The 12,304-nt window shown below is 46.3% G+C and overlaps 1 protein-coding gene across 4 annotated transcripts in view; it reads right to left on the bottom strand.

The window, feature by feature from the left end:
* Positions 1-10,054, bottom strand: part of Stim1 (stromal interaction molecule 1) — a 177,939-nt gene extending 167,885 nt beyond the window's left edge. For 2 of the 4 annotated variants that reach the window (XM_013354368.2, XM_013354369.2), the window contains exon 1: positions 8,809-10,054. In XM_013354368.2, the coding sequence (XP_013209822.1) occupies positions 8,809-8,947 (139 nt within the window). In that variant the 5' untranslated portion in view covers positions 8,948-10,054. The remainder of the gene's footprint in view (positions 1-8,808) is intronic. The other 2 variants (XM_005368822.3, XM_005368823.3) reach the window with 1 other exon arrangement.
* Positions 10,055-12,304: the final 2,250 nt, after the last annotated feature.

Genomic DNA, 12,304 nt, shown 5'->3' with positions numbered 1-12,304 from the left:
AAAAAAAAAAAAAGAAGTAATTTCAAAACTCAAAGGAGAGCTAGAGATATAGTAGTGGTAGAATGCCCGCCTAGCATACATAAGGTCCTGGGTTCAATCCCCAACACTGAAAGAAAAAAACAGACAAAACAAAACTAAGTGTGGTAATACATGCCTATAATCACAATACTCAAGTAGAGGCAGGAAACTCCTCAGCTACACTGAAGTCAACCTGGGATATAAGCCCAGTATTTGTCAAATTAATTAAAATATTATATGGGGCTGGGAAGATGGTGGTTAGACTGCATAATGCTCCCAAAGAGGCCTGCGTTCCGTTGCCAGTAGAGGTGGGTGGCTACAACAGCCTTCAACTCCCGCTCCAGGGGCTTCTATCTTCTATCTAGAACAACCCAACCAGAGCACTAGTTTTTGGAAGATACAAACTGAATAAAAATTCTCACAGCAGCTAAATACTTCACCAAGTAACACTCAAAATTCATAAATAAAACAGTCGATCTTTCTTTCTTTACAGCCCCCAAACTCCTAATTTTAGCTTCTTTCAGGACACTTCCACGGTGGAGTACACTAACACTACTAACAGTGGTACTGTTTCTAGTCAAAATGCTTATCTTTACTTAAATCCCTCCATAGGAGGGAAAACAAACTAGAATTTAAACAAAACTAGAATTCCTATTGGTCTTGATATCAGATAAAGCTCAATTCAAATCCCAATTTAGTCATCTTGAGAAAATTACTTTAAGTTCTCAGAAACACAGTGAACACTATACAACAGTAAGGATTGTTGTATAGTTGTAAAACATCTACCCAGAAGCTCCAGAAATCCTACCTATCATCATCATCATACTTATCATTTGGTTTTCAAGACAGGGTTTCTCTGTGTAACTGGAACTCAGACCAGGCTGATCTCAAACTCACAGAGGCCCACCTGCCTATCTCCCGAGTGCTGGGATTAGGAGTGTGCACCACCGCTGCCCAGGTTATTAGAGTTGTGTGAGTTACATATTTATCTTTTAGAGATATGAAGTATGAGTTCCAGTGATCTTTGCCCCTATCAGCAAGTTTCTCAAAACAAGATCACTGAAAATTTGACCTTCCAGGAACATACAACATAAAGCACAGAATTCTAACCTAGGGAGATATAAGCATGAAGGGCACCCATCTTCCCTGGCTGGTATATTTTAGAATCTGGCTCTGAGAACTTGGCAAACATGGGCACAATTGCTTTAATACATACTGTAGTGATGAGAGTTCTGAGAGCTTCTTGAGAGGCCTAAGATAACCCAGAGAGGCCAAACAAGTACAGAACTACTGAATCACACTTTAAAAATTAGAGACACATGAGATTTGGAAGCCTGCCAGCCTGCCAGCCTGCCAGCCTGCCTGCCTGCCTGCCAGAAAGATTTCTGGTCATTACCTAGACCAGAACTCAACACAAGGCAACCAGGAACTCTGGAAATATAGGCAACAGAGAAAGGATCAGGTTTGCTCTAGTTGGGCCATGCTGACAGCACAATGGGCTGTCTTCTTTTGAAATCTTCTGTCCAGTCAAGAGAGGCCCTGCTTAATGCTTCGAAGAAAAGGTCCAAGGAGTTCTCAATATCACTAGTAATATTTAAAAGCAATCAGCACAGGACTCTCCCAATGCAAATATCTATAGCATGGTGGTGCAAGTACTGCCTCCAGTACTCAGGAGGCAGAGGCAAGTGGATCTCTGTGAGATCAAGGCCAGCCCTGATCTACAGAGCTAGTTCCAGAACAGCCAAATACACAGAGAAACCCTGTCTTGTAAGGAAAAAAAAAAGATTAAAGAGGGATCTTAACTTGGATATTACCTCCAAAGGCTGAGGCCATGCCCAAACATGAGACATTTGCAAGGAGGAAAAATAATAAGATCTCATTCAAACAGTCCCTGATTACCAGTCTTTCCAACAAACTTCAACAATGGGTAACCTCGACACAATGAAAACAAATTACTACCAGGCGGTGGTGGCTACACCTTTAATCCCAGCACTCAGGAGGCAGAGACAGGTGGATCTCTGTGAGTTCAAAGCCAGCCTGGTCTACAAGAGCTAGTTACTGGACAGGCTCCAAAGCCACAGAGAAACCCTGTCTCGAAAAACAAAAACAAAAAAAAAAAAAATTACAACCACTCCTATCTTCTTTCACAAAGATTACAGAGAAGAAAATAGACATACAAAGTACTACATTTATATCAGAAAGGAATACAAAGTATCCTTGGTTTAATAAAGAGAACTCTGTAGTAGTTTATTTCTTATGTTCAATCGGGCATTTTATATTTTGTTATCTTAGTATTTCACCATTTTTTATAAACAGTTTTTAAAAAAACCATATAAGATATCTTTTTCCTCCTCAAGAGCCTTACAGACAGAGCTGCTGGGTTTCCTGAGAATCATTTCCCACAGATAGTTACGCACCAGAATGTCCAGATGAAGCCGCACTGCAATGTGACTCAAAGGCCCCATAGAGAACTTAGTCCAAGTTCTGTGAAGACCTAGAAAACCACTCCCTTCAACAAGGCCTCATTCCTGGGACAAACAGCAGAAAGTTGTTATTTGTTTCAGTCTGGAGATAGGGTAGCAGTCTATAGCCTGGGCTGGCCTTAAACTCACAGCAATCCTCTTGTCTCAGCCTCCAAAGTTCTGGGATTACCAACATGATCCACCATGTCTGGAAACGAAATTTCTATTTTGCTTTGTTCTGTTTGGTTTTGTTTGGACACAGAGTCTCATGTAGCCCAAAGCTAACCTTCAATTCTCTATGTAACTTAGAATGGTCATTAAACTTCTGCTTCTCTTCCTGTTCTGTCTCCCAAGATCTGAAAGCTGCCTCTGTCTCCTAAATGCCAGGGATTATAGGCTTGCATCTTCCTACCCAGCCTACATCATCATTTTCAATATTCTCTTACTGCAAGTTAGTATTTCTTTCAAATATATGTGTATGTGCAATATATATGCAGTCAACTACAATATTAACAGTACCTATAGTTTTTGTCACCAACCAAAATCATAGATATTCTCACATAATATTACATTATTATAGATATCTTAAAAAAGTATTTACATTTATCATTACATTAAAGTTATGGTAATTATGACGATAGCAATGGTCACACATGACTGCATTCTTCCTATCTACAGTGCTCCCATGAGACAGCCAGCCAGCAGAGAAGCACCTGTCTAGTTTACCCAACCACCTGACAGTGAGATTCCATATGTTCACACTGGTCACCCAGATATCCACAACACCCTCTTTCCTTCAGTGCTCTCCGGTCACCTTAGCCTAGTACAGCCTACACAGATCTTTCTCCCTTTGCCTACACAGTCTATACTATTAGAATTTGATGAAGTCTGTGCATTATGTTGTTCTTAATATTACCTAACTAAATCCAGGCATAGTGGTAAAAACATACCTATAACCTGAACACTTGGGAGAGATATAGTGGCTGGAAATCAGCTCAAAGTTATCCTCGGTTACACTGTAAACTCCAGGCCAGCCTGGGCTACATGAAACTCTTCCTCAAAAAAAAAAAAAAAATTAGGCTCAGGCTCATTGGGTAGCTCCATCTACAGTACAAGCAAGCAGTAAACTGTCATTATTCTGACTTACACACTGAATAACTAAGTCTGGATCTTTGGCTCAAACATCCTGGTCTAGGTTCTCAACCAATAGCCTACTATGAGACTTACAGCTAATGCCTCTCTGGGAATCATTTCCTCACACATAAAAACAAGTAGGTTGAGCTTGTTTCCATCTCTTAACTCTTAAATCAAGCAACCACTTTTTATCTCCCCAAGATCTGAGAAAAAAACTATGGGGAAAATTCTAAAGCCTCCCCCAGTTCTCCCAGGCAAGTTTAGTCACTTGGTCCCTGGACTTCCCACAGTTTTCTGTATGAATGTATATTCGTACACACACACACAAACACACACCACCTCTACTGTGACTTTTGCAAGATAACTTACTAGCTAAGGTAGTGCTAAGGAAATGAGCCAGAATCCTGAATTTAAACCCTGGTTCTCTTCACTGTCAGTGTAACATTGGGAAAGTTATTTAACCTCTCTTATTTAATTTACTGCCCTATAAAACAAGGATAACATCTATCACAGAAGCTGGCTGTAACAATTAAATGAAATAAATTAAATTCATAATGAGCCAGGAGTGGTGGCAAATGCATTTAATCCTAGCACTTGGGAAGTTGAGACAGGTGGATCTCTTAAAGTTCAAGAGTAACCAGGTCTACATGACAAGTTCTAGGCTAGCCAGAGCTGCATGGAGATTGTAATAATTGCTAGACACCAGGTTCAAGCTTTAACTATGTCTCTAGTCCCTTCTCATTCCCTTGAGCACCGTATTTGCATTTTCCTCTAATCCACTTTTCACAAGACAGTATTTATTTGTGTGCTTATGAACTGTCTCCCCAACAGAGTATAATTTCCATGAAGAAAGAAGACAACTCTTTCCTTCATCCTTAAATCCCCACAGAAGTATACACAGTAACTGACCCAGAGAGGTCACTCAATCACTTGTTGAATAAATACCGTATGAGCTGGCACTGTTCAATGTTTGCTGAATCAATTAACCTAGCTAAAGGTGATTGTCAAAGCTGAGGCCTGGAAGTCAATACGTCCAAGCTCCCCAGGATAGCTTGTCCCTCTTGCCAGCCCAGGGTATTAGCTTCAACCAAGCCCCACCCACCTGCTCTTGGCTCCAGCCCAGTTCCAGGAGCCACCCTCAGCTAAAATTAGCTTAGCTACCAAGATGGCCAGGCCATTTATAGCCTTGGAGGCAGCAGCAACTAATTGGGTGGGCTGGCTGGGCTGACCTGCCACTCCAAAGAGGCTGATTGAGAAGACAGTCTGCACTCTGCATAGATGTCTATCCTCCAGGACCTTATTCCAGTTAAACCAGTTTCTGATTAGAGACCCTCAAAACCATCTATCATGGCAGCCACAACTCCAGACTCGACCTGAGGTCTCTCACATAACAGACATTCTATAGAAAAACATCTGAGTTTCTGAAAGCAAGGACCCTAGAGTCTAGAGATTCCCAGTCTTCATTCTGAGTCAGCTTCAAAAATGCAGGCCCTAGAATAACACAGCATATAGATCTGTCTATACATATCTTGGGAGAAAATTACCTAATACAGCTAGGTGTTCGGGTGTTTTTAAAAAGTAAAAAGTGAAAGGAATGTTCTCTCCATTGTCCAATGAGAGCACTGCAAGCTCAGCATTCAGAGATTTTGTTGGTGTGGTTGGTGGGTGGGTTGGTTTGGTTTTGGTGTTGAGAGAGGATCAAACCCAGGATATCGGTATACAAAACAAGCACTCTATCAACTGGACTACCCATAACCTCAGCCTCCATGGTGAGGTTTTTTTTAGATATGCTTATTTTTATTTTATGTGTTTAAGTGTTTTGCCTGCACATATTTATGTGCACCATCTGCATGTTGGGTGCCCTCAAAGGTCATAAGAGGTTAGCAGAGCCCCTAGAACAGAGTTAAGGATGGTTGTGAGCGACCATGTGAGCACTGAAAACGAAACCCAGATTCTCTGCAGGAGCAACAAGTATTCTTAACAGCTGGGTCACCTTTCATCCCCAGTCAGGGTTGCTCTGGTTTGGTTTTTCGAGACAGGACTCCTGGGTGTAACAGCCCTGCCCGTCCTGGAACTCTATAGACTGGCTGGCCTCGAACTCATAGAGATGCTGAGATTTAAAGGCATGTGCCCCCACTGCCCAGCTGGGTTTTAACAGTGTTTGGTGTAGAAGCTATCATTGCAACCCCATCTCTACCATCACCATCACACCATGCTGCGAGTCATTAAGTATTTCTTTTCTTTCCTTTTCCTTTTTTCTTTCGTTTTCCTTTGTCTTTAAGAGGTGCCGGTAATGGCACCCAGGATCTTTCATACTCTATACCCCTAGTGCACCATTAACTTTTTTTCTGAGGCAGTCTTCTCTATGTAGTCCTATCACTGTGTAGACCAGGCTAGCCTAAAACTCACAGAAATTCAGCTTCCTCTACCTCTGCCTCTTGAGCACCATACCTGACCACTATAAAGATTTTAATAAAATCCTTAGAATCAAATTTTATGACTAACTAAAAGGAAATGGGTTACACATACATCCAAAATGGGGGGGAGGGTGTAGAATTCTTTCATCAACACACTCTCCAAAAGAGAAAAAAAAAGCATCCCTTTTCTCAGATTCAGATACAGAGTCACCAGGACCTGCCTAATTGCCAGGAGAAAAGCAACATTCTCTAGGCCCCGCCTAGCACTCCTGAGAAAATGGAAGAAGTCCAGGACGTAAGCATCAGAGTACCTGCTTCAAATACTGAGCAAAGAACCCAGCGCCCCCTTTCTGTCTCTTAATTTGGGGGTATATACATGAATGATGTGCATTTGTGGGCACATTCAGAAGTCAGAGGACAATAGTTATTTCCTTGCACCTTCACCTGGGTTCCAGGGATGGAGTTTAGGTCACCAGAATGCACAGCCAGAGCCTTTACTCGCTGGGCCAATGAGGATTATTACCCTTCCCTGAATTTTAATACAGCTATTGTGAGGTTTTGCAGAATAAGTCACGTAACTGTAAAATATAAGCTATACAGAGCACAGAAATTTACCAGTTACACTGAATGTGGTGGAGAAAAGTGGTAGCTAGCCAGATATAGTGTCTGATGCCCTGTAGTCCAGCATTTAAATTGTGGAGGCAGGCCGGGCGGTGGTGGCGCACGCCTTTAATCCCAGCACTCAGGAGGCAGAGGCAGGCTGATCTCTGTGAGTTCGAGGCCAGCCTGGTCTACAAGAGCTAGTTCCAGGACAGGAACCAAAAAGCTACAGAGAAACCCTGTCTCAAAAATAAAAAAATAAAAAAATTGTGGAGGCAGGAAGGTCAAGAGTTCAAGACCAGCTTCAGCTACATCTAGGCTACTGAAGGCCCTATCTCAAAAGGAGAAGCAGGGGTGGGGGGTAACTTTAACAAGTAAAATTCCTGTGTTCTGTGGATACAGAGGGGTTGGAAAGGCCGCAAGAGTCCCTGCTATATAGACAATTTCTCCCCAAACCCTTTCTCAGAGCCCAGACTATGAGCCACTTCTTTGAAAAACGTAAGTCCCTGTCTGAGCCAAAGTTCCATAGTGAGCCAAGGAGACAAACTAACAAAGCAATACTGGTAGACACTTACATTCCCACAAAAACCTACATCCCAGTGAACTATGAGGAAATAAAGATGAAGAGAGAGGCCTTTATGGCTTAATCGGAATAGCCAGTCCTCTAAAATAAGATGTATGAGGAATATCTCCATAAACTCAAGTCATGAGATATTCCTGGGGAATGCTAGTTCGCTTCTCGACCTCAGGCAAAACACACACCCCATCAAAAGTCAATTTTCTAAAGGCTAGCGATTGCCTGAAACTCAAAGCTGCATCCTTTTAGTTCAGATCCAAAATACAGAACACCTTTCAAAAAGATTCATTTTAGGTCAAACATGCATAGTCTGAAGTGAAAACAGAAGGATAAATTACCAATTAGAAACAAGGATGTCGTTACTGCGAGAGCAGAAATGCTGCTCAGGGCTACTTCACAGTTCAATCAACCCTTCCCGGCATAGTCCAGTGAGAAACAATAGTTAAGCTTCAGAGGCCTGGGAGACTGCTCTAACCTAACAGCAACAGCCCAAATTCTATGCTCATGTAGACAGTCCTGGCATCATCTGAAAACCAGCCCTTGAAGCACCTAAAATCATACCCAACCCAGTGAAGAAAGTTGAGAGAGGGCAGTGTAGGAAAAAAACTACCACTAATGCAATCCATGGAACTCTTGGCCCACCATGACTTCTACTTTTCCTACGTGTATCAGCAGTTACCCACTGAGACACCCCTCCCCTGAGCTTCCCTATCTTCAAACACCCCAGCTATTCCTCTACCCTCAAGCCTTCAGGCCAGTGTTTAGGCAGATCATAGTGACAAGGGGTGAGAAACAGAAAACGGGAACAAACGTACTTCTAAGCTATGTGGGAAAATAAACTTATTTTTCAAAAGTTCCTTTCTACTGCAAGAGTATATACCACAGCTACTGCTGCCGAACAAGGCTCCACAAGTATAGAAGGAACGTAAGGACAGATTAAAATAATACCATGGAATCCTTACTCTCATCATTCAGAAGAAACAGATTAAGCCAACAAATGATCCAGGATATTTTATTATGGAGAAGTCAATCAAGAAAGGGCCATTTAACTCCCTTGTGGTAAGGAGGATTCCACCTTGGGACTTGCTTTGATATTCCACATTGGCAAACCCAAAAGACAGAGAGTATCTAAGGGAAAGAAGGCCTAGGATTCTCACGACGGTTAGAACACATCTGAACACCTGGCTAAAGGAAACAGAGCCAGCCCAGTCCTGATCTTCCTGGCCCATCCCGTGTGGCCAGCCCACCACCACCGCCCGCCCCCTCTAGTGATGAAACTGGCTAAAAGCAATTTTAACACTTGGGAAGACTACTCTTCCGGACAAGACACCTTGCTGATCTGAAAAGTCTAGGTGTCCCAAAGGCCTCTCACTACCACCAAAACATCCCGAGGAGGGCTAAGGAAAGTCGTCGGGGAAATAGTAACATTAGGCATGACTTCTAGACAGAACTTCTTGGACGACCGAGAGTACACGGTGCTATGTGTGCATCCCCCACCAACCTCACGTGTGAGGAGATTCCAATTTGCCCACTTCGGGCCACTCAGTGTTGAGTCAGTCAAGCTTCCAGCCCAGTCCAGCCCGCAGCAGCAAGGCCTTACCTGCTTCAGCGGACTCCTCTGAAGTCGTCCCGGTGCCGGCTCCTGTATTCTTCTCGCTGTGACTATGGCTGAGGCTCTGACCCTGATGCAGGAGGAGACCCCAAAGAAGCCACAGGGCAAGACGAGCGCACACATCCATGACTGTAGGTCTCAGTCAACATGCGCCTGATGTAGACACCTTTGGATCCCAGAAGCAAATCCCAGAGTCAGGGAATGCAGCCGACAATTCCCAGGCAAGATGCCTCGCGGCACCGCAGCTGCACAGCCACCTGCGGGCTTGCCTCCTCCGACAACCGAAGGTCAAGCGCTCCAAGTTTGGGCGCAGAAGGACCAGAGCCTCCGGTCCAACAGTGGGTCCTGCCGGGGCTCCGGCGGCCTGAGCTCTGGCTGCTTCCGGAGAGTTTGAGCAGGGTGGCTGTGGGGCCGCTGTCAGCTCCGCAGCCTGCTGCACCCCTGCGGGAGGAGGCGGGCAGGATCTCCCGCCCGCACCGAGGTGGGGGAGGGAGAGAAGGGAGGAGAGAGAGAAGGGGGGCACCTGACCTCGCCCCGCGGGCCAGCGGTGAGCGGCAGCAGCTAGGGCTTCAGCGTGCGACCTGCAGGCCCCAGCGGACACAGATGGCTCCGGGATCCGAGGTCAACACCTCCGCCCGGTCCCGTACCTCTGCGGCTGCCAGTGCCCCGGTGCAGCAGGCGGACGCGCACGGGCCAGGCCCGGGACAGCGGCTCTCGGGAGGGCGGGAGGGCAGGAGGGCGGCGCGGGGCGGGCCCGAGGTGGGCGGAGGCGTGCTCTACCGCCGGCCCGCCCCGCGCCGCCCGGCCCCCAGCGAAGCCCGGGCCCGCCCCAGAGCCGGCTTATCCCGGAATAACCTGTTGGAGACGGCAGGCCGGAGCCCACAACAATCGGCGGGGTCTCGTGGGGACCCGGCCTGCGCTGCTGGTCGTAAGGACCGCGGCCCCGCGCCAGAATGGGGCGTCGGCCTCTGCCGTGCGCACCCCAGCCTCCCGCCCTAACGCCCGCCCGCGGGCGAGCCCCTGACACGCAGTTGCTCAGGTAACTCAGGCCTGCGACGGAGGTGACAGCGATTGCCCTGCCCGGATCCCTGGGCCGCGGCGCTGCTCCCCGGGCTCCACTGTACAGCCAGGTTGCACAGAAACCTGGCACCCCGATAACCGACCGGGAGCCGCCTGAGGGGACCACAGTCCCGTCGGGCTCGGCCCAGGGGCGCGCTCCCAGCCCCCAACTCCCGACTCCCGGGCTCCGCCCTTTCGACGCGCCTCGTAACCAATCGGCTTCCGTCTTTCTGCGGCTCAGGAACCCGCGCGTCCTGTCTCCCGTACGCAGCGGTCCCTGGTGTCCACGTCTAAGTACTGCAGGCAGGACTAGTTCCTAGGTGGCCATGACCCTTACTAGAGAAGAGGAGCCCCCAGCCAAGTCCATTGGAGCTACAAGTGTTTACAGAAGAAATTGTTTCGAAAAGCACAATGAAATGTCCATCCCACGTAGGTAATATTTCACCGGCAGGTAGCCTAAAAGGTCCATCTACCTTCCTAACACACTGATCTATGTCAGATGCCCTTGCGTGGCTCTTGCAACACGTTTTCCTGTTTTCCTACCCGTTCCTCAAGCCCCCACCCTCTTGAGGTTTATCAGTTAAAGCCTGTGGCCAATTCCTCACTCTCTCTCCCATCTCTGATTCTGGCAGCGACTTGAGAATGCGTGCCCCCAAAACAGAGAACCCCGCCCGGGCTTCCTTCAACAAAGCCTATACTTCCTGTTCTCTTCTCAAGCTTACTGTCATTAGAACTTTACTGAAACCTCGTGCCTTACCTCCGTCCTTGGCACCGGAGGCAGGAGACTGGATTAGACTCAGTCCCTCTTCTGACAGTGATAAACCAGCTTCTGTTCTAAGCAAGCCCTTTGAAGACCAGAACACGGATTTGCCCAACAGCTGCCTGGCTTAAGGGTTAGGCTGTTGATATAAAAATACACGTCCGACGTCATCTGCTACCACTCTCCACACTTTTCAAAGCTCCCACCACACTAGTCTTTTTCTCTTTGTGTGTGTGTGTGTGTGTGTGTGTGTGTGTGTGTGTGTGTGCTTTTGCAGTGTAGTGGGTTAAACGCAGAACCTCAGACAAGCTGAATAACTGCTCTACAACCCATGGGCCTTCAGGAAGTTTCCAAACACATCAAACAGGCTTCAGAGCCCTTGCCTCTGTTGTTTCTTCTACCCGAAACCCTCCTCACCCTACTTCCCCCACACCCACCCCACCAATAAAGTTAACCTCTTCTTAGTCTAGCTACAGGTTGAATGGCTCCTTAGATAGGCCAACCTAGTCCAGTGGTGGTGGCTCACACCTTTAATCCCAGCACTTAGGGGAGCAGAGGCAGGAGGATCCAAGACCTGGTCTAAAAATGAGTTCCAAGACTCTTGTCTAAAAAAGCCCAAAAAAGAAAAAAAAAAGCCAGCCTAAAGCCAACAAGAGGACCAAGGTGACCTGAATTCCAGTCCTACAACCCACACCCTAGGAGAACTGATCCCCACAAGCTGTCCTTCAACCTCCACACACACCACAAGAACCCGCTACCAGTCAGGCAGACATGGCACACACCTTCAGTCCCAGCACCCAGGAGGCAGCTGCAAGCACATTTGTGAATTCAAGGCCAGCCAGGCCTGCACAGGGAAACCTTGTCACAAAATAAAATGAAAGGAAAGGAAAGAAAAAAAGGAACTGTTACCTGAATCACACTTCAGACCATAAACATATGTGCCCCTCCCACTACAGTTGTGACTGTGAGTCCCAGAAGTCATTGTCCCTGTGTACCCTGCACATCATAAATACTTAATAAAGCTTGCTGGTAAATGTTAGTTCATTTGATCACTCAAATATTTATTGAATGACAGCAGTGTGCTGGAAAATTGGCCAGAACAAAAGGCAAACCCCTGACCTAGATTCTGCTCCGTTCCGAGCCAGATCTCAAACTCAAGTTGCAAAAATGAACAAGTATGTAATATAACTGAGTGACTAGGTAGGAGTAATAGGGAGTGGTGGAGCTACAGATTCAAAAGCAGACAAAAAAAAAAAAAGGTCCCACTCACAGCAACACACACACACACACACACACACAATCATTCTAGATATGCTTAGAAAGGTTTAACAATCCTTGTCTGGAATGCGTTAGTAATGGCGATCCCTGGTGCCCAAATAGGAAGTAAAGTTGTTACTGAGAAATGACCATGTTCTGGCTGCTTAACTCTGTTTCTCCAAACAGAACTGTTTTTAAAGATTTATTTTTATTTGATTATATATCTGTAGTATGCCTGCAGAGGCCAAAAGAGGGAATCAGATTGCCTGGAGCTGGATCACAGGAAGGTAGGAGCCACCCAGTGGTCCCCTGTAAGAGCAGCAAATGTTCTTAACCACTGAGCCGTGTCTCCAGCCTCTAATACATTGTGAGCGTGTGTGTGTGTGTGTGTGTGTGTGTGTGTGTGTG

The sequence above is a fragment of the Microtus ochrogaster genome, unplaced genomic scaffold (genome assembly GCF_000317375.1).
Source record: "Microtus ochrogaster isolate Prairie Vole_2 unplaced genomic scaffold, MicOch1.0 UNK41, whole genome shotgun sequence".
Classification (NCBI taxonomy): Eukaryota; Metazoa; Chordata; class Mammalia; order Rodentia; family Cricetidae; genus Microtus; species Microtus ochrogaster.
The sequence above is the reverse complement of the archived record's forward strand: the minus strand, read 5'-3'. Positions and strand labels throughout refer to the sequence as shown.